At 35.7% G+C, this 20,693-nt stretch overlaps 1 protein-coding gene across 1 annotated transcript in view; it reads left to right on the forward strand.

The window, feature by feature from the left end:
- Positions 1-20,693, forward strand: part of LOC111159380 (UV radiation resistance associated) — a 324,480-nt gene that overhangs the window by 137,182 nt on the left and 166,605 nt on the right. Inside the window, exon 7 of the mRNA XM_022521795.1 lies at positions 2,024-2,129. Coding sequence (XP_022377503.1) covers positions 2,024-2,129 — 106 coding nt within the window. The remainder of the gene's footprint in view (positions 1-2,023; positions 2,130-20,693) is intronic.

Below are 20,693 nucleotides of genomic sequence, written 5' to 3' on the forward strand. Positions count from 1 at the left end.
TGCTCCACATCCTTGCTAGTATTAGGTGTTGTTATTTTAATTTTGGCTATCCTAGCTGGTGTAAAATGGCATCTTCTTATGATTTTAATTTGCATGTTCATGATGACCAAGATGTTGAGTACCTTTTCTTGTACTTACTGGCCACTCTTATGTCAACTTTGTGAAGAATTTTACTTTTTTGCCCATTTTTTATTGGGTTGTCTTTTTGTTACTGATTTATAAGAGTTCTTTATATACTCCAGACACAGTCCTTTGTCAGATTGATGTTTTGCAAGTATCATCTCCCAGACTGCTTATCATTTTCTTAATGCCATCTTTAGATGTACAGACATTTTTTATTTTTGTGAGGTCCAATTTATCTATTTTTAATTTTATGGTTAGTGCTTTTCATGCCTTCTCTATGAAATCTTTACCTCCCCCAGGGTTGCAAGAGATTCTCTATTTTTTCTACAAGTTTTATGATTTTAGGGTTTATGTTTACTGTGTTGTCATTGAATTAATCTTTTGCATGTGCTGTGAGGTAGGGAATGAAATTAACTTTTTTTGCCAGTTTATCCAGTACCATTTGTTTAGAAAACTTTATTTTCTCCATTAGTTTGTCTGGGTTCCTTTGTCCAAAATCAGTTGGCCATATATGTGTAGCTTTATTTATTTAATCTTTACTCTGTTCCTTTGATCTATGTTTTCATCATTATGCCAGTACCATATTGTTTTGATTATGTAGTTTTATTTATTTTTTTTTAAATTTTTTATGTATTTATTTGACAGACAGAGATCACAAGTAGGCAGAGAGGCAGGCAGAGAGAGAGAGGAAGGGAAGCAGGCTCCCTGCTGAGCAGAGAGCCCGATGCGGGGCTCGATCCCAGGACCCTGGGCTCATGACCTGAGCCGAAGGCAGCGGCTTTAACCCACTGAGCCACCCAGGCGCCCCTGTAGTTTTATTTTAAAAAGTGTATCTGGGTTTATCTCTTCTAGAGTCTTTGTTTTTCTTTATAAATTACAGTATCAGCTTCTTAATTTCTTTAAAAAAATGAAAGCCTTCTGAGATCAGAATTGTGATTGTGAAACAAAGACCTGTGTATAGAAATATAATGAATTTCTGTATATTGACCTTGGATCCTGTGACCTTATTAGTTCTAGTAGTTGTTTTGTAGATTACTAATGAAATTCATTTTCATTATATGAAAATCATGATATCTAAAAATAAAGACAATTTGTATATATGTATAAAGAAATATATAAGCTATATTTGAAGACCAACAGATTAAGAAAGACGCAAACCGATAATGAAGGCAAAAAAGAAAAATAGTTCTTAATTTTTTCAGTGTTTCTTGTTTCAGAGTGGCTACTGCTGCTTTAACTGGGATTATTGTTAATTCTTTTTTTCTTTGTATATACCCATAGGTAATATTTTTTGTTATCAGTGATCTTCTCCTGGTGACTTTAACACTCCACTTAATTTCTCTGGGCTTCAGTTTTCACCTTTGTAACATGATAGAATTCAACCAAATTCTTTCCTTTAAGAAAAACAAAAACAAAAAACAAACGTTATTTATCTATAGAGAGAGCACATTGAGGGAAGGACAGAGGGAGAGAATCTTCAAGCAGACTTCCTGCCCAGTGTGGAACCTGACTGTGGGCTTGATCCCTTGATCCATGAGATAATGACCTGAGATGAAACCAAGAGCCAGGTGCTCAATCAACTGAGCCACCGAGGAACCCCCTCAACTAGATTATTTTCTAAGGTGTCTTCCAGACTCCTGTGAGTTTGCCATTTTAGCTCTCAGTATATCAGAGGTGGGCAGGCAGGCAGGAATAGAAAGGATGTTTTTAGGGTCCACAGTAATTCCTGTTTATTTCATTATAAATATGCTAGGGAATTATGAAATGGTCAGTTTGAGTTGGTTACTAGTTCTGCTTATCCTGGAAGGTTTGTCCTCACTTTGTTCCATTTATATCTGTCGCTCTGTGTTAAAAGTTTATAGTTAACTCACTTAAATTTTTCTGCAACTTTTATTTGTAGGCTTCATAGAGCCCAGTGTGCAATTAAACAGACTCAGGTAACTGTTCAGAAAATTGGAAAGGAAATTGAAGAAAAGCTAAGGCTCACATCTACAAGCAATGAACTGGTAGGTTTTAAAATATGTTTACTTGTTTAGACTCCTTGATCTCTAAATGTGATCATCATGTTCTTCTTATATTAATTAATTTCTTTTTCGGAAAGCTTTATTTTTTCTTCTAATGTTTTGCTGAGACTTATGTTGGCATTTAAATGTTGGAGAACACTTTCCTATTTCCTATAATCTAACATGCAGAGTGCCTGCCTTTTGCCGCTAGGTGAAATTTGAGATTACATACAATTACTTAGAAAATAACTAAACGTTATTTTATTAATGTCTTACCAATGTAAACTCTAGATGCCAACTGTATAGTGAATAAGAAATAGCTGCCAGAAAGAAAAAAAAAAAACAAAACGAACTTTAGGGACTAATCTCCTTTTAAAAGATGAATTTAAAATTATTGGATTGGACTTAATAGGTTGGTTTAGGGATGGTGTTCTCTCTTGGGAAAGATTCCTTTTGGGAAAGATTGATGAGGCATTTCCAAAGAAATAGAAATTCCAACCCAAATAGACGGATTTAATATATTAGTATAATTTGGGGTTGTTTTATACTCTTTCTAGTGGACAAAAATACTAATTTTGATATAAAGATTGTGTCTTTGTAAGCAGAATAGTAGGCATAACTAATAAATTGAACTTTTCTCAAAATGAAGCCACATGGCTATGGTTAGCTTTTGATGAAATTTGTGCTATGGATTATGATAGTTAAAATACAATTCAAATCCTCAAATTAAGTCCTAACCAAAAAGGCTTGAAGTATTTGTTTTGTCCTAGATAGGCAGTATCTTCCAGTTGTCATTTATAGCACCATCAACTTAGGAGAAGGCCTTTGTACCTCTAAACAAATATTCTGTATTATCTTGAAGATATGCCAGCGATAGTAATTTAATAGATGAACTATAGAAAAACAGCACAGTTAGCCATCAACAGAGATGTCTCTCTCATGGAATTTGAAGTGAATGGATGATGATGTATTTAAACTATATAAAATTGCTGATTTTGACCCATAAATGGCAGTTTCATATAATTCAACCTGATGGATAAAGTGTCTGATGCTCACAGCGGGCATACAAAATATGGTAGCTATAATAGCTATAGTAGTAATGCTTATCCATCTGATTTTTCTTGCCTTTGGAAAATCTTCGTTTTGGAGAAGCTGTTAAACCACCTCTTGTTTTAACTCAGCCTTGGTAAAGGAAGAAAAGCCAGACTACAAATATATTGGAAAAGGAGAAAAAGCAGCTAATTTTAAGCCTTTCTGTAGTGTATAGAAATGCCACATTTATAGAACCTTTGAGGACAAATTGCTAGGGTTTTTTTCTTTCTTTCTTTCTTTCTTTCTTTCTTTCTTTCTTTTTTTCGTCTCCCAAGGCAAGACTGAGAAATTACTTATTTCATTAAATGACAGCATATGTTTTGTCTCAGTATGGAAAAATGTATGTTTAATCCTATTTTTCTAAAATATAAGTGGTGACACACCAAGCAAGGTGATAGAATGTGTGAGTTTAAGGAGGTCAGGTTCAGAGGTTCACTGTGTGTTTTTATGCTGCCTGGTCAACATAGACAAGAATTATTGATTTTTGAACTGAAGGTGAACCTAGGCATCATCTAGTTCCCATATAATTTCCCTAAAACCAACCCTCCTCAGTACATTCTGTTCCCTTCCCTGTTATATTTTTCTCCATAGTATTTATTACCCTTTAACATGCTATATATTTTACATTGGTATTTTATTTATCTGTCTCTCTAATCTCTGTGAGGGGAGACATTTTTGTCTGTGTTTCTTCACTGCTGTATTCACCAGTGTCTAGAAGAGTGCTTAACACATAGTAGGTTCAATAAATATTAGATTTACAAATGAATCTAGCATGTTAAATAACAAAATTCAACCAAGTTAATTTGAGTATCTACTTGACTTTTTCAAATGATTTATGAATCAGTGGGGCGGCACCTCTTCTAGAGAGAGCTCCAAAGCTCTCTCCAAAGAGTCCTACAGAATGCAAGGTTTTTAATAGAAGGAGGGTGGGGGCAAGAAAGTTATTAGCAAAAGAAAAGGATTTTTCCAGGCAAGGCGGCTTTCTAGGAGTAAAAGCAAGGTCTCTTAGCTTGTGGATTGCCTCATCTTCTTTGTGGGGAAAGAGAGGGCCAAAGTCGCAATCTTACTAGCATGGTTTGAAAGATTCTTGGCTGGCCAGATAAGACTGCATTTCTAGAGGAGGTTAGTTTGGGAACTTGGTCTAAGTGACACTATTTGGGGCTTATATTTTGTCTTTTTATTTATTTAGTTTTTAAATAAGGATTAAAAACAAGCATTAAACTGTTAAAAAAAAGGACGGAGAATGAGGCCTGAAGAAAGGAAACAACTTTCCCATAATCATTTGACAAGTAAAGACAAATTTTGGTTTACTTGTCTTCTTTCAGGGAATAATACCATTTACTTGTTAATTTTCTACTTTACAACTTATCTGTAGCAAATTAGAAACCTTTACCTACTACCTTTTTCCCTCATTCCTTTCTAAATTGGCCCAAGGTCATTATACTTCAACCCAAGCATTTTCAATTTTTAAGAATTGACTTTAATTTTAGCCTATATCTAGGGGCACCTGGGTGGCTCAGACAGTTGAACGTCTGCCTTCAGCTCAGGTTGTGGTACCAGGGTCCAGGAATTGAGCCCCGCATAGGGCTCCTGCTCAGTGGGGAGCCTGCTTCTCCCTTCTCCCTCTGCCTCTCCCCCTGGCTTGTGCTGTCTGTTGCCTACTCACTGGCTCTCTCTCTCAAATAAGTAAATAAATAGATAAGTAAATAAATAAAATAATTTTAGCCTATGTATAATAAGAAGACATACTTGATGCTGAAAGAAATTAGAACACTTTGTAAGACCAAATGTAAGTACCTCTGTTATTAGAAATTGAGTTCATACTTGATGGCTTTTAAAGATTTCGCATCTTCTCATACTACATCAATAGACAACTTATCTTTTTGACATTTAGTTACATTTCTTATGAAATTTCTGCCATTGTTATCTTGAATTTTTGCCTATATGTTTTGGATTTTGTCAGCTGCCTTTCCTGTATCTGTTGATAATTGTATTTTTGCCCATGTTCTTGTATAATGATGATAAAATACATTGATTAATTTTTAAATGTTAATCCAGTGTTGCATTTTTGGGGAAAGCCCCTCTTGTTCATGAGGAGTTATTATTTTTTTATGTGTATTGCCAGATTCAATTTGCTAAAATGTTTCAAGTTTTTTTTAAAGATTTTATTTTTAAAGATTTAAAAAAATTTTTAAAAAAGTAAATAAATACATAAAGTAATAAATAAATAGAAAGATAAATAAATTAAAAGATTTTTATTTATGTATTTGTGAGCAAGAGAGAGAAAGCACCACCGGAGGAGGAGTAGAGTGAGAAGGAGATGCAGACTCCCTGCTGAGCAGGGAGCACAATGCCCTGGGACTCCGGGAGCATGACCTGAGAGAAGGCAGATGGATAACTGGCTGAGCCACCCAAGTGCCCCTGTTTAAAGGATTTTTGCATCTATATTTACAGGGAATATTGGTCTGTAATTTTGTTTTCTTATAATCTGTTCGTGTGGTTTTGTTATCAGGGTGATATTGGCCATAACTAGTGATTTGGGAAGTGTTTTTTCTTCTATTTTCTAAAAGGATGTGTGTAGAATTGGAATTATTTCTTAAATGTTTGGTAGGATTTACCAGTGAAGCCATCTGGGCCTGAAATTTTCTTTGTGGATTTTGAACTAAGAATTCAGTTCTTTATTAGTTGTGGATTATTGACATTATCTGCTTCTTGAGTGAGCTTTAGTAATTTATGTCTTTCAAGAATTTGTCCATTTCATTTAAAAGGTTAGTCTTTTTAATTTTAGCTCTTCTCTTATTGGATGTGTAGTGTTCTCTAATTTTAGTTTATAATTGCATTTCTGTGATAAACATTTTTCATATATTTATTGGTCACTTGTGTATCTTTAAGAAGTGTAAGTTTATTTCTGCCCATTAAAAAAAATAAACTATTTAGGTTTACAGAAAACTTGCAGAGATAGTTCAGAGAGTTTCCATTTGAGTTTCATCTGGTTTCCCTTAATATTAACCTCTTCTATAACCATGTTACATTTCACATGGTACATTATCAAACCAAGAAGTTGACACTGATACATTACCATTAGCTGTGGCCTTTATTCAGGTTTCACCAATGTTTCCACTCATGTCTTTCTTTTAAATAAATAAACTTTATTTTACAACAATAGTAGATTTATAGAATTTTTACAAAGATGGTACAAAGAGTATACCCTACAACCAATTTCTCCTGTTACTAACATTTTACCTTAACGTTATAGTTAATGCATCTGTACTGATAAATCATCATTCACTAAAATCCATGCTTTCTTGAGATTTCCTTAATTCTCACCTGAAGTTCTTTTCTCTTCCAGGATCCTGTGCAGGAACCCATATTACATTTAGTAGACAGGCTTCCTTAGACTCTTCTTGGATGTGACAATATTTCAGGCTTTCATTGTTTTTAATGACTTCGACAATTTTGAGGATTACTTGTCAGATATTTTATAGAATATCTCCTGATTGGGACTTGTCTGATGTTTTGCCGTGATTAGCCTAGATTCTGATATCCCTTTTTTTGGTTCCAGTATCCAGCCCAGGATACCACACTGAATTTAGTCATGCCTTCCTAGGCTTCTCTGATCTAGGACAGTTTCTCATTCCTTCCTATATTTAAATCACTATTTCTTATCAGTGTTGATATTTACCTGAGTCACTACTTGGTTAAGGTAGTGTCCCCCAGGTTTATCCATTATACTCCTTTGGAGTATCCTTTCCATGCTAAATTTTTTGGAAGCAAAATACTAAGTCCAGCCTTCATTCCAGTAGAGGGGACTAGTTTCATATTTTTCCCCTCATTTTTAAATGGGATTTCTGTCTTCTTATGTTAAACAGAGGGGAAGGGGAGAAGGAGAGAGGAGAGTGCGTGTATATGCACATGTTTGCATGTATATTTGTATTTTTCTTAACGTTCTGTGACTTGCCTTTTCATGTTCTTAATGATGTCTTCCAAGGAGCAAAAGTTTAAAAGTCTAATGAAATAAAATGTATTTTTTAATGTTATTTTATAGGCAGGGTTTTTGTTTTCTTTGTAAGAAATGTTTGACTAACCTAAAGTTGCATCAATTTCTTCTGTGTTTTGTTAAAGAAATTTTATAGTTTGGGGCTTGTCATTTAGATCTATGATCCATCTCAAGCTAGTTTTTTTGTACAAGTTCAGTAAGGTTCTTTTTGTTCTATATGAATATACAGTTGATTTAATGGTATTTTCTGGTTTAATTGTTTTAAAATATTTGTCCAAAATTAATTGACCAAATATGTGTTCATCTATTTCTGGATTCTCTGTTTTGTTCCACTGATCTATATGTCTACCTTTTACCAAATACCAAAGTCTCTTACAAATCTGTTGTTTTAATACCAGGTAGGGCAAGTCCTCCAGTTTTGTTCATTTTATAAGTTACATGGGTTGTCCATGTTCTTTGTATTTCCAAGTGAATTGAGAATCAGTTGATCCATTTCTTTAAAAAAAAAAAAGCCTGTTGCAATTTTGATAAGGATTTGTAGATCAGTTTGTGGAGAATTGCCATCTTAGCAATAATGAGTCTATGGAACATGGCATTTATTTCTTTTATAGACTTTTCTTTAATTCTCCCAATATCTTGCAGCTTTCACTATAAAGATTTTGGACATCTTTTATAAGAGTTATTCCTAAGTAGTTTATTTGAATTCTGGGGAGGCATTCTTGCAAATGGGATTGGTTTTGAATTTTTGTTTCTTTTCTTTTTTTTTTTTCTCATTTTATTTCTTTTCAGCGTTCCAGAATTCATTGTTTATGCACCACACCCAGTGCTCCATGCAATATGTGACCTCCATAGTACCCACCACCAGGTTCACCCATCCCTCCACCACCCTCCCCTCCAAAACCCTCAGTTTGTTTCTCAGAGTCCACAGTCTTACCTGTTTGTTGCTAGTAGGAAAGAATACAGTTCTTACTAATTTATTAACCTAGTATCTTGCATTCTTGTTCTATTTACTTTTTAGTTCTCAAGAGTTATTTTGTATGTTTATTGAGATTTTCTGTGTAAACAACCATACCTGCAAACTTGGGCTGCCTTGTGTGCTTTATTATTTAATTTTTCTGACTTATTTCTATAACTAGAACATACAATACAATATTGAATAAAAGTGATACTAGTAGAAATCCTTTCTTTGTTCCTGTTCATGGGGGAAATGATTCCTCCTTTCTTAATTAAGCATAATGATAGTAATACCTTTATTGGTGTTAGGAAGTTCCCTCTTATTCCTAGTTTCTGAGAGTTTTTATCATGAATGGATGTTGAATTTTGTTAGATGCTTTTTCTGAATCTATTGAAATAATCATGTGATTTTTCTCATTGATTCTCTGTAATTTCAGATGTTTAACATTACATTTCTGGAATAAACCTGAATTGATTACAGTATATACTCTTTTTTGTATCTTGCTGGATTTGATCTAGAAATAATTTCAAGGATTTTATGCTATATTTATTAGGGATGTTGAAATACAGTGTTTTTTTTTTTTTTAATATTTTTTTATTTATTTGACAGAGATCACAAGTGGGCAGAGAGGCAGGCAGAGAGAGGGGGAAGCAGGCTCCCTGCTGAGCAGAGACCTGATGCGGGGCTTGATCCCAGGACCCTGAGATCATGACCTGAGCTGAAGGCAGAGGCTTAACCCACTGAGCCACTCAGGCACCCTGAAATACAGTGTTTTAAATTATTTTATCAGATTGGTAGTAGGATTACTGTAGCCTGCTCAAATTATTTGATCAGTGTTCCTTTTTCCTATTCCATCTTGACCAGAAGCAGAAGTGTCTGCTTTTACTATTTCTAGTCCTCTGTTGAGATTTTATCTTTTTATTCATTATGAGAGTTATTTACTTTTTCTGGGACTTGACTGAGATGTCATATCTTTTTATTCATTATAAGAATATTTTACTTTTTCTCACTCAGCATATTTATAATAGTGGCTTTAAAGTCTTTGTATGATAATTCTAACATCTCTGTTATCTTGGGGTTGGCATATGGTGATTGTCTTTTCCCTAGAGAGTGAATAACATTTTCCTGGCTCTTCATATATTGGGTAGTACTATATAGTATCCTGGACAATGTGAATGTAATTTTGTGCAATGTCTGGATTTTGTTACTTTCCTCTGAAGAACATTGATGTTTTCATTTTAGCAGGTAGTCAGCTTGGTTAGCCTCAAACTGTCATGCCTGCAATGGACCTTGGCTCAGATTTCATTCAGTTCAGTACTTTTACCTTTAGGCCCAGCAGCTTTCTGTTTGCCTCATACATGTGTGGTTTATGATTCAGAGATTCATATTGAATTTAAACAGAATCTGGGTGTCCATTCTCTGGCTTCCTCTATTCTGGTGGCCTTGATTGTATGATCTCTTTTCCCCTGGTTCCCCTGGTCAGAGAGATGGTTGTCTTTCTTTGGAGTTTGACTGCAGCCACCCTCAGCACAAAGCTACAGAAAAGAGGAAATTCACACTTTGTGTTGGTTGCTTGCACCAGGTTCTGAGTCTCTCCACAATTTACCTGTCACTGATCAATCTCCAGAATCCTCAGGTAGTAGCTTTTTGTAATTTAATTAGAGTCTGGAGCTATTACTTATGAGAGGACAAGTTTGTTACGTGCTTATTCTCTTATAGTGGAAGTAGAACTTAAGTATTTTTTTTTTAAAGATTTTATTTATTTATTTGAGAGAGAAAGAGAGAGTGAGAGCACATGAGAGGGGAGGTCGGAGGGAGAAACAGACTTCCCATGGAACTGGGAGCCTGATGTGGAACTCGATCCCAGGACTCTGGGATCATGACCTGAGCTGAAGGCAGTCACTTAACCAACTGAGCCCCCCAGGGACCCAACGTATGTATGTTTTATTATTATATATCTTTTGCTTTATCTTCCTAGCTGGACCTGGGTTCTAGGCCTTATATTGCCACTGAGTCTATGAAATTAATGAGTTGGATTAAGTTTTTTCCTAAGGAAATATTTTCCCTTTCTTAGTGGTTGAGAAGGTGTAAGTGCAATAGAAAGAACCTACAAATGACATTTAAAAGCAAATTTGTTCTCATAGGACAACTGCCATAGTTCATAGCTTTTCCCCAGATTGTTAATTATTTCCAGGTTTTGTGGGAAAACTAATATAGATGAATGTTCCCTAAGCCACCATTCTCAAACTTTTTGGTCTCAAGACTCCTTTATGCTCTTAAAAATTATTAAGACCTCAAAGATCTTAGCATATATCTGTTGATGATGCCTAGGCTAATAAAAGACAGATGGATTCTCACATTTATTTCTGCAATCAATCTGTTGTGATACCACAAATCTTAGAGACTCTGGAAAACTCTGCTATATAGTTATGAGAAAATGAGAGTGAAAAAGGGAGATAACAGCTTAGTAGTATTATGAAAATATTTTTGATCTCACAGATGCTGAAATGGTCTCAGAAATTCTCATGGTTTCCTGACCATGTTTTGAGAACATTTTGTCTAAGACTTTTTAGCTCCAGTGTGATCTAAAGAAAATTGCTTCCTTTAGTACAAATTAGTCTGTCATTCTGAAATGAATCTTTAACATTGCCCATCATTGTCTTTGTAAAGACCCACAAATAGGAATGTGTGTGCTTGCAAATAGATGAAACTGATTTTCAGAACAGATACATGTTGTATAAAAACATCAAAATCCAGCTAACAGTGATCCATTGGAGATGCACATGTGACATTAACTAGGAGTAAACAGATAAATAGAACACAGAAACTCATTAGAAGATACTTACAGAACATTAAGGTCTTTGAGCTCTTGTGTTAGATGCATTGGAAAGGAAGCAGAACCAGATCCCACTTGGGCAGGTTTGTTTACTCTACTCCTCAGAAATTAGAGCCAACCATCCTGGTTTTGAATGACTTGATACATTTCTGTAAGTGGGCCAGTTTCTGCACATGGACCATAACACAAACACACTGTAAACATGCCTTCCTGTATTAGTTTAGTCTTTAGATTAACTTGTACCCGTGGTTCTTTGATTCTAGAAAATATTTCCCAATTTGACTGTATACCCTGGAATAGAACAGATTAACCCTCTAAGTAGGCAGATCTCTGTGTTCTGTGAAAAGTTGTTTTCCTGTTTTTGGTTTTTTTTTTTTTTTTTTTTTTTTTTTCCTCGACCAGGTAGAATTCAATTTGGCTATTTTATGGAGAAATTCAAGTTGTGAAAATTGAACACTTCTTTGTGGGAAAAGATTGCTCCTGAAGAATTTACATATTTTTTTCTCTAAGTGATATAAAAACACACTAGAGTGTCATGATCACACTACTGAATTACTAAAGAAACCCAAATTGTTTCTTGATTCCTTTTTCTTTAATGATAAACAAACTCACTGACTTTGGTCTTTGTTTTTACAGTGGGTCGATAGGGCAAAATGGCTTTTATCTCTATTAGACCCAAGCTCGTAGAAAGCAGATAACATTTCTCATTCATTTAGAAGCACATAGTATGCCCTTCATAAATGTTTGCTTTGTTCAAGAAAAATTGCTTAGGAATGTTTCATATTTCATAAGAGTTTTCCAGTCAAATATAATAAAGATGATTGGAAATAAGCTTTTGTGCTTGTTTTCTCGGCTTGAATGTCTTTAACAGATGATCAAGCCATCTGTTTAGAATCAGTATTTCAGTGATGAGGAAGAAAGCATTTTGGGTGAGAAACAATAGCTATAAAGTACTTTCCACACAACTGCCAAGTCATTTTCCATGCCCGTTGCTTCAACAAGGCCATACCATTTCTCATCTCACTGAGTGCCCTTGCTTCTTCAATATTTGTAAGTCAGATAGAGATGCTGACTTTCATCTTTTCAAGTTTCTTACCTGCCTGATAAACCTATTTAGTTTATTGAAAATAATTTTTTTCTCATTACAATTTTAATTAATATATGTTTTAGGAAGGAGATAAGAATTTACTAGGTATGACCAAATATTACTGTTTGGTTAAGATTTATGTCATAGAAAATCATGTAATGTATATTTTTGACACTTGATAAAGACCAGGAGATGAGGGCAAACACATTCACAGGACAGTAATTGTGTGTGAATGCAAACATGTGCAAGCACATATATGTTTATTGTGGGACAGGATTTCAGATTTTATCTGGAGGAAAATTCTGGCCCCTAAAGGGGTCTGAGTAAAAAGGGAGTCTGAGTAAAGTTTAGAGTGTGGTGTCATAGGATTTGGTAGGAAGTATTTTAATGGAAAGATAAATTAATAAACTTAGTCAGCAAACTTAATTGTATCTCTGGTAGAATGTGTCTGGGCCTTGTTTTATCAAATAAACATTCAGTGAAATTGACTTTTTTGAGATATGGTTCTATCACTTTTTTTAAAATATGCTTTATTTTTTAGAGTAGTTTTAGGTTCGCAGAAAAATTGTACAGAAAGTTATTTCCCCTCTTCTCTTCCCAGTTTCTTTTGTTCTTAATATCCTATATTAGAGTGATATATTTGTTACAACTGTTGAGTTAATATTAGTAGAATATTAACTTTGTGGTTTGCTCCATGTTGTACAGTTCTCTAGGTTTTGACAAATACACAGTATCATGTATCCACCATGCAGTATCATGCAGTGTAATGACACTGGCCTAAAAATCTCCTAGGATAAATCTACCTATTCATCCTTTTTCTCTCTTTTAGAACCCCTGGGAACCACTGATCTTTTTACTGTCTCCATGCTTTGCCTTTTTCAGGAATGTCATATAGTATGTAGCCTTTTCAGATTGGCTTATTTTACCTAGCAATATGCATTTACGGTTCCTCCATGACTTTTCATAGCTTGATAGCTCGTTTCTTTTTATTGATGAATAATACTCCATTGTATAGATATGCCACAGTTTGTTTAACTGTTAACCTATTGAAGTGCATCTTGGTTGCTTCCAACCTTTGGCACTTGTGAATAAAGCTGCTATAGACATTCACGTGTAGGTTTCTGTATGGACGTAAGTTTTCAACTCATCTGGATAAATATCCAGGAGCATGATTGCTGGATTATACAGTAATAAGTCTATGTTTAGTTTTGTAAGAAACTTTTAAAGTGCTTTATCCTTTTGCATTGCCACTAATAATGAATGACAGTTCCTGTTGGTCCACATCCTTGCCAGCATTTAGTATTGTCAGTGTTTTAGGTTTAACTATTCTAGTAAATACATGTCGTATCTCACTGTTGTTTTAACTTGCAGTTCCCTGATGACATATGGTGTGAGCATCTTTTCCTATGCTTATTTGCCTTCTCTGATGAGATGACAGTTCAGATCTTTTGCCTATTTTTTTTTTAAGATTTTATTTATTTATTTGACAGAGATCACAAGTAGGCAGAGAGGCAGGCAGAGAGAGAGAGGAGAAGGCAGGCTCCCTGTGGAGCAGAGAGCCCAATGTGGGGCTTGATCCCACGACCCTGAGATCATGACCTGAGCCGAAGGCAGAGGCTTTAACCCACTGAGCCACCCAGGCGCCCCTCTTTTGCCTATTTTTTAATTGGGTTGTTTATTTACTTACTGTTGAGCTTTTAGAGGGTTTTTTTTTTGTATATTTTGGGTATCATTCCTTTATCAAATAAGTGGTTTTCAAATATTTTCTCCCAGTTTGTGACTTATCTTTTCATTCTTTTAATAGTGGTTTTTGCCGAGCAGAAGGTTTAATTTTAATGAAGACCAACTTAGTTTCTTCTTTTATGATCATGCATTTGTATATAAAATCATCTCCAAGCCTAAGGTCACCTAAATTTTCTAGTATTATCTTATAGAGTTTGTATGATAATTTTTTAAAAGATTTTATTTATTCAAGAGAGAGAGAGAGAGAGACAGAGACAGAGACAGAGACAGAGGAAGGGGGGAAGAGCAGAGGGAGAGGGACAAGCAGACTCCAGGCTGAGTGCTGAACCTGATGATGACCCTGAGATCATGACCTGAGCAGAAATCAGAGTCAGACACTTAACCTACTGAGCCACCCAGGCACCCCACATAAGATAATTTTTTATTTCACACTAGTTTTGTGATTTGAGTTAATTTTTATGAAAGGTGTAAGGTCTGTGTCTAAAGGTTCTGTTTTGTTTTGTTTGTATGCACCTGTCCAGTAGTTATAGCACCGTTTGGTGTAAAGACTATCCTTTTTCCATTGAATTGCTTTTGTTCCTTTGACAAAGATCAGTTCACTCTATTCGTGTGTGTATGTGTTTCTGGGCTGTCTGTTCTGTTCCATTGATTTATTTGTCTATTCTGTGTCCATATCAAACTGTCTTGATTCTTGTAGCTTTATAGTAAGTTTTAACATTCGATAGTGTCAGTCTTCTAACTTTGTTCTTTTTTGGTATTGAGCTATTGTGTTTTTGTTTTGTTTTGTTTTGTTTTTTCCTTCCTAGTAAACATTAGGATCAATTTGTTGGTATCAACAAAATAACTTGCTGGGATTTCACTGGATCTATAGGTCAAGTTGGGAAAAATTGACATCTTAATAATATTGTCTTCCTATCCATGAATATGGGCATTCATTTATTTGGATCTCCTTTGATTTCTTTCATCAGTTTTTCAGTTTTCTTCATTTAGGTCTTGTACATATTTTGTTATGTTAGTCTTATACCTAAATATTTCATTTTTTTAGTCTAATGTAATGTTGTGTTTTAGATTTCATGTTCTAAGTGTTCCTTGCTGTTACATTAGAAAGAAATGGGCTTTTGTGTATTAACCCTGGATTGTGCAACCTTGCTATAATCAGTTACTAGTTCCAGGAGGCTTTGGGTTTTGTTTTGTTTTTTGACGGGTGGAGAGGGGTTGATTTTTTGAGATTTTCTACACAGATAATCAAATCATCGGTAAACAAAGATGATTTTATTTCTTTTTTCCCAGTCTGATAGTTTTTATTTCCTTTTCTTATTGTATTGCATAGTTAGGTTTTTCAGTACATGTTTCACAGAGTGGTGGAAGGGGACATCCGTGCCTTGTTCTCCAGTGTAGGGAGAAAGGATCTGGTTCACTGCCATTAAGTATGGACAATCCCCAATGTAAGATTTGACTTTATGATAGTATGAAAATGATACATATTCAGTAGACACTGTACTTCAAATTTTGAATTTTGATCTTTTTCCAAGCTAGCAATATATGATGCTGGGGATGATGCCTGGTAGCAGTAACAGATCACAGTTGTCAGTCAGCCACGTGATCATGAGGGGAACAACTGATAATACTTATAACCATTCTGTACCCATGCAGCCATCCTGTTTTTCACTTTCAGTACAGTATTTAATAAATTACATGACATATTTAACACTTTATTATAAAACAGTTTTGTGTTAGATGATTTTGCTCAACTGGAGATTAATATAAGTGTTCTGAGCACACATAAGGTAGGCTAGGCTAAGCTGTGTTGTTCATTAGGTTAGGTGTATTAAATGTATTTCAACTTACAATATTTTTTTTTATTAATTTTATTTTTTTTAAACATATATTTTTATCCCCAGGGGTACAGGTCTGTGAATCGCCAGGTTTACACATTTCACAGCACTCACCATAGCACATACCCTCCCCAATGTCCATAACCCCACCCCCCCTCTCCCAACCCCATCAACCCTCAGTTTGTTTTGTGAGATTAAGAGTCACTTATGGTTTGTCTCCCTCCCAATCCCATCTTGTTTCATTTACTCTTCTCCTACCCCCTTAACCCCCCATGTTGCATCTCCTCTCCCTCATATCAGGGAGATCATATGATAGTTGTCTTTCTCCGATTGACTTATTTCGCTAAGCATGATACCCTCTAGTTCCATCCACGTCGTCGCAAATGGCAAGATTTCATTTCTTTTGATGGCTGCATAGTATTCCATTGTGTATATATACCACATCTTCTTTATCCATTCGTCTGTTGATGGACATCTAGGTTCTTTCCATAGTTTGGCTATTGTAGACATTGCTGCTATAAACATTCGGGTGCACATGCCCCTTCAGATCACTACGTTTGTATCTTTAGGGTAAATACCCAGCAGTGCAATTGCTGGGTCATAGGGTAGTTCTATTTTCAACATTTTGAGGAACCTCCATGCTGTTTTCCAGAGTGGTTGCACCAGCTTGCATTCCCACCAACAGTGTAGGAGGGTTCCCCTTTCTCCGCATCCTCGCCAGCATCTGTCATTTCCTGACTTGTTAATTTTAGCCATTCTGACTGGTGTGAGGTGACCTCATTGTGGTTTTGATTTGTATTTCCCTGATGCCAAGTGATATGGAGCACTTTTTCATGTGTCTGTTGGCCATCTGGATGTCTTCTTTGCAGAAATGTCTGTTCATGTCCTCTGCCCATTTCTTGATTGGATTATTTGTTCTTTGGGTGTTGAGTTTGCTAAGTTCTTTATAGATTTTGGACACTAGCCCTTTATCTGATATGTCATTTGCAAATATCTTCTCCCATTCTGTCAGTTGTCTTTTGGTTTTGTTAACTGTTTCCTTTGCCGTGCAAAAGCTTTTGATCTTGATAAAATCCCAATAGTTCATTTTTGCCCTTGCTTCCCTTGCCTTTGGCGATGTTCCTAGGAAGATGTTGCTGCGGCTGAGGTCAAAGAGGTTGCTGCCTGTGTTCTCCTCAAGGATTTTGATGGATTCCTTTCTCACATTGAGATCCTTCATCCATTTTGAGTCTATTTTCGTGTGTGGTGTAAGGAAATGATCCAATTTCATTTTTCTGCATGTGGCTGTCCAATTTTCCCAACACCATTTATTGAAGAGGCTGTCTTTTTTCCATTGGACATTCTTTTCTGCTTTGTCGAAGATTAGTTGACCATAGAGTTGAGGGTCTATTTCTGGGCTCTCTATTCTGTTCCATTGATCTATGTGTCTGTTTTTGTGCCAGTACCATGCTGTCTTGATGATGACAGCTTTGTAATAGAGCTTGAAGTCCGGAATTGTGATGCCACCAACTTTGGCTTTCTTTTTCAATATTCCTTTGGCTATTCGAGGTCTTTTCTGGTTCCATATAAATTTTAGGATTATTTGTTCCATTTCTTTGAAAAAAATGGATGGTACTTTGATAGGAATTGCATTAAATGTGTAGATTGCTTTAGGTAGCATAGACATTTTCACAATATTTATTCTTCCAATCCAGGAGCATGGAACATTTTTCCATTTCTTTGTGTCTTCCTCAATTTCTTTCATGAGTACTTTATAGTTTTCTGTGTATAGATTCTTAGTCTCTTTGGTTAGATTTATTCCTAGGTATCTTATAGTTTTGGGTGCAATTGTAAATGGGATGGACTCCTTAATTTCTCTTTCTTCTGTCTTGTTGTTGGTGTAGAGAAATGCAACTGATTTCTGTGCATTGATTTTATATCCTGACACTTTACTGAATTCCTGTACAAGTTCTAGCAGTTTTGGCGTGGAGTCTTTTGGGTTTTCCACATATAGTATCATATCATCTGCGAAGAGTGATAGTTTGACTTCTTCTTTGCCAATTTGGATGCCTTTAATTTCCTTTTGTTGTCTGATTGCTGAGGCTAGGACTTCTAGTACTATGTTGAATAGCAGTGGTGATAACGGACATCCCTGCCGTGTTCCTGACCTTAGCGGAAAAGCTTTCAGTTTTTCTCCATTGAGAATGATATTTGCGGTGGGTTTTTCATAGATGGCTTTGATAATATTGAGGTATGTGCCCTCTATCCCTACACTTTGAAGAGTTTTGATCAGGAAGGGATGCTGTACTTTGTCAAATGCTTTTTCAGCATCTATGGAGAGTATCATATGGTTCTTGTTCTTTCTTTTATTAATGTGTTGTATCACATTGATTGATTTGCGGATGTTGAACCAACCTTGCAGCCCTGGAATAAATCCCACTTGGTCGTGGTGAATAATCCTTTTAATGTACTGTTGAATCCTATTGGCTAGTATTTTGGTGAGAATTTTTGCATCTGTGTTCATCAAGGATATTGGTCTGTAGTTCTCTTTTTTGATGGGATCCTTGTCTGGTTTTGGGATCAAGGTGATGCTGGCCTCATCAAATGAGTTTGGAAGTTTTCCTTCCATTTCTATTTTTTGGAACAGTTTCAGGACAATAGGAATTAGTTCTTCTTTAAATGTTTGGTAGAATTCCCCCGGGGAAGCCGTCTGGCCCTGGGCTTTTGTTTGTTTGGAGATTTTTGATGACTGTTTCAATCTCCTTACTGGTTGTGGGTCTGTTCAGGCTTTCTATTTCTTCCTGGTTCAGTTGTGGTAGTTTATATGTCTCTAAGAATGCATCCGTTTCTTCCAGATTATCAAATTTGTTGGCGTAGAGTTGCTCATAGTATGTTCTTATAATTGTCTGTATTTCTTTGGTGTTAGTTGTGATCTCTCCTCTTTCATTCATGATTTTATTTATTTGGGTCCTTTTTCTTTTCTTTTTGATAAGTCTGGCGAGGGGTTTATCAATCTTATTAATTCGTTCAAAGAACCAGCTCCTAGTTTCATTGATTTGTTCTATTTTTTTTGTTTGTTTGTTTCTATTTCATTGATTTCTGCTCTGATCTATATGATTTCTCTTCTCCTGCTGGGTTTAGGGTTTCTTTCTTGTTCTTTCTCCAGCTCCTTTAGGTATAGGGTTAGGTTGTGTACCTGAGACCTTTCTTGTTTCTTGAGAAAGGCTTGTACCACTATATATTTTCCTCTCAGGACTGCCTTTGTTGTGTCCCACAGATTTTGAACCGTTGTGTTTTCATTATTATTTGTTTCCATGAATTTTTTCAATTCTTCTTTAATTTCCTGGTTGACCCATTCATTCTTTAGAAGGATGCTGGTTAGTCTCCATGTATTTGGGTTCTTTCCAAATTTCCTCTTGTGATTGAGTTCTAGCTTCAGAGCATTGTGGCCTCAAAATATGCAGGGAATGATCCCAATCTTTTGATACCAGTTGAGACCTGATTTAGGACCGAGGATGTGATCTATTCTGGAGAATGTTCCATGTGCACTAGAGAAGAATGTGTATTCTGTTGCTTTTGGATGAAATGTTCTGAATATATCTGTGATGTCCATCTGATCCAGTGTGTCATTTAAGGCCTTTATTTCCTTGTTGATCTTTTGCTTGGATGATCTGTCCATTTCAGTGAGGGGAGTGTTAAAGTCCCCTACTATTATTGTATTATTGTCGATGTGTTTCTTTGATTTTGTTATTAATTGGTTTATATAGTTGGCTGCTCCCACGTTAGGGGCATAGATATTTAAAATTGTTAGATCTTCTTGTTGGACTGATCCTTTGAGTATGATATAGTGTCCTTCCTCATCTCTTAGTATAGTCTTTGGCTTAAAATCTAATTGATCTGATATAAGGATTGCCACTCCTGCTTTCTTCTGATGTCCATTAGCATGGCAAATTCTTTTCCACCCCCTCACTTTAAATCTGGAGGTGTCTTCGGGTTTAAAATGAGTTTCTTGTAGGCAACATATAGATGGGTTTTGTTTTTTTATCTATTCTGATACCCTGTGTCTTTTGATTGGGGCATTTAGCCCATTAACATTCAGGGTAACTATTGAGAGATATGAATTTAGTGCCATTGTATTGCCTGTAAGGTGACTGTTATTGTATATTGTCTCTGTTCCTTTCTGATCTACTACTTTTAGGGTCTCTCTTTGCTTAGAGGACCCCTTTCAATATTTCCTGTAGAGCTGGTTTGGTGTTTGCAAATTCTTTCAGTTTTGGTTTGTCCTGGAAGCTTTTAATTTCTCCTCCTATTTTCAATGATAGCCTAGCTGGATATAGTATTCTTGGCTGCATGTTTTTCTCGTTTAGTGCTCTGAATATATCATGCCAGTTCTTTCTAGCCTGCCAGGTCTCTGTGGATAAGTCTGCTGCCAATCTAATATTTTTACCATTGTATGTTACAGACTTCTTTTCCCGGGCTGCTTTCAGGATTTTCTCTTTGTCACTAAGACTTGTAAATTTTACTATTAGGTGATGGGGTGTGGACCTATTCTTACTGATTTTGAGGGGGGTTCTCTGAACCTCCTGGATTTTGATGCTTGTTCCCTTTGCCATATTGGGGAAATTCTCTCCAATAATTCTCTCCAATATACCTTCTGCTCCCCTCTCTCTTTCTTCTTCTTCTGGAATCCCAATTATTCTAATGTTGTTTCGTCTTATGGTGTCACTTATCTCTCGAATTCTCCCCTCGTGGTCCAGTAGCTGTTTGTCCCTCTTTTGCTCAGCTTCTTTATTCTCTGTCATTTGGTCTTCTATATCGCTAATTCTTTCTTCTGCCTCATTTATCCTAGCAGTGAGAGCCTCCATTTTTTATTCTACCTCATTAATAGCTTTTTTAATTTCAACTTGGTTCGATTTTAGTTCTTTTATTTCTCCAGAAAGGGCTTTTATCTCTCCAGAGAGGGTTTCTCTAATATCTTCCATGCCTTTTTCGAGCCCGGCTAGAACCTTGAGCATAGTCATTCTGAACTCTAGATCTGACATA

The sequence above is a fragment of the Enhydra lutris genome, unplaced genomic scaffold (genome assembly GCF_002288905.1).
Source record: "Enhydra lutris kenyoni isolate GAN:26980312 unplaced genomic scaffold, ASM228890v2 scaffoldscaffold68, whole genome shotgun sequence".
Taxonomy (NCBI): Eukaryota; Metazoa; Chordata; class Mammalia; order Carnivora; family Mustelidae; genus Enhydra; species Enhydra lutris.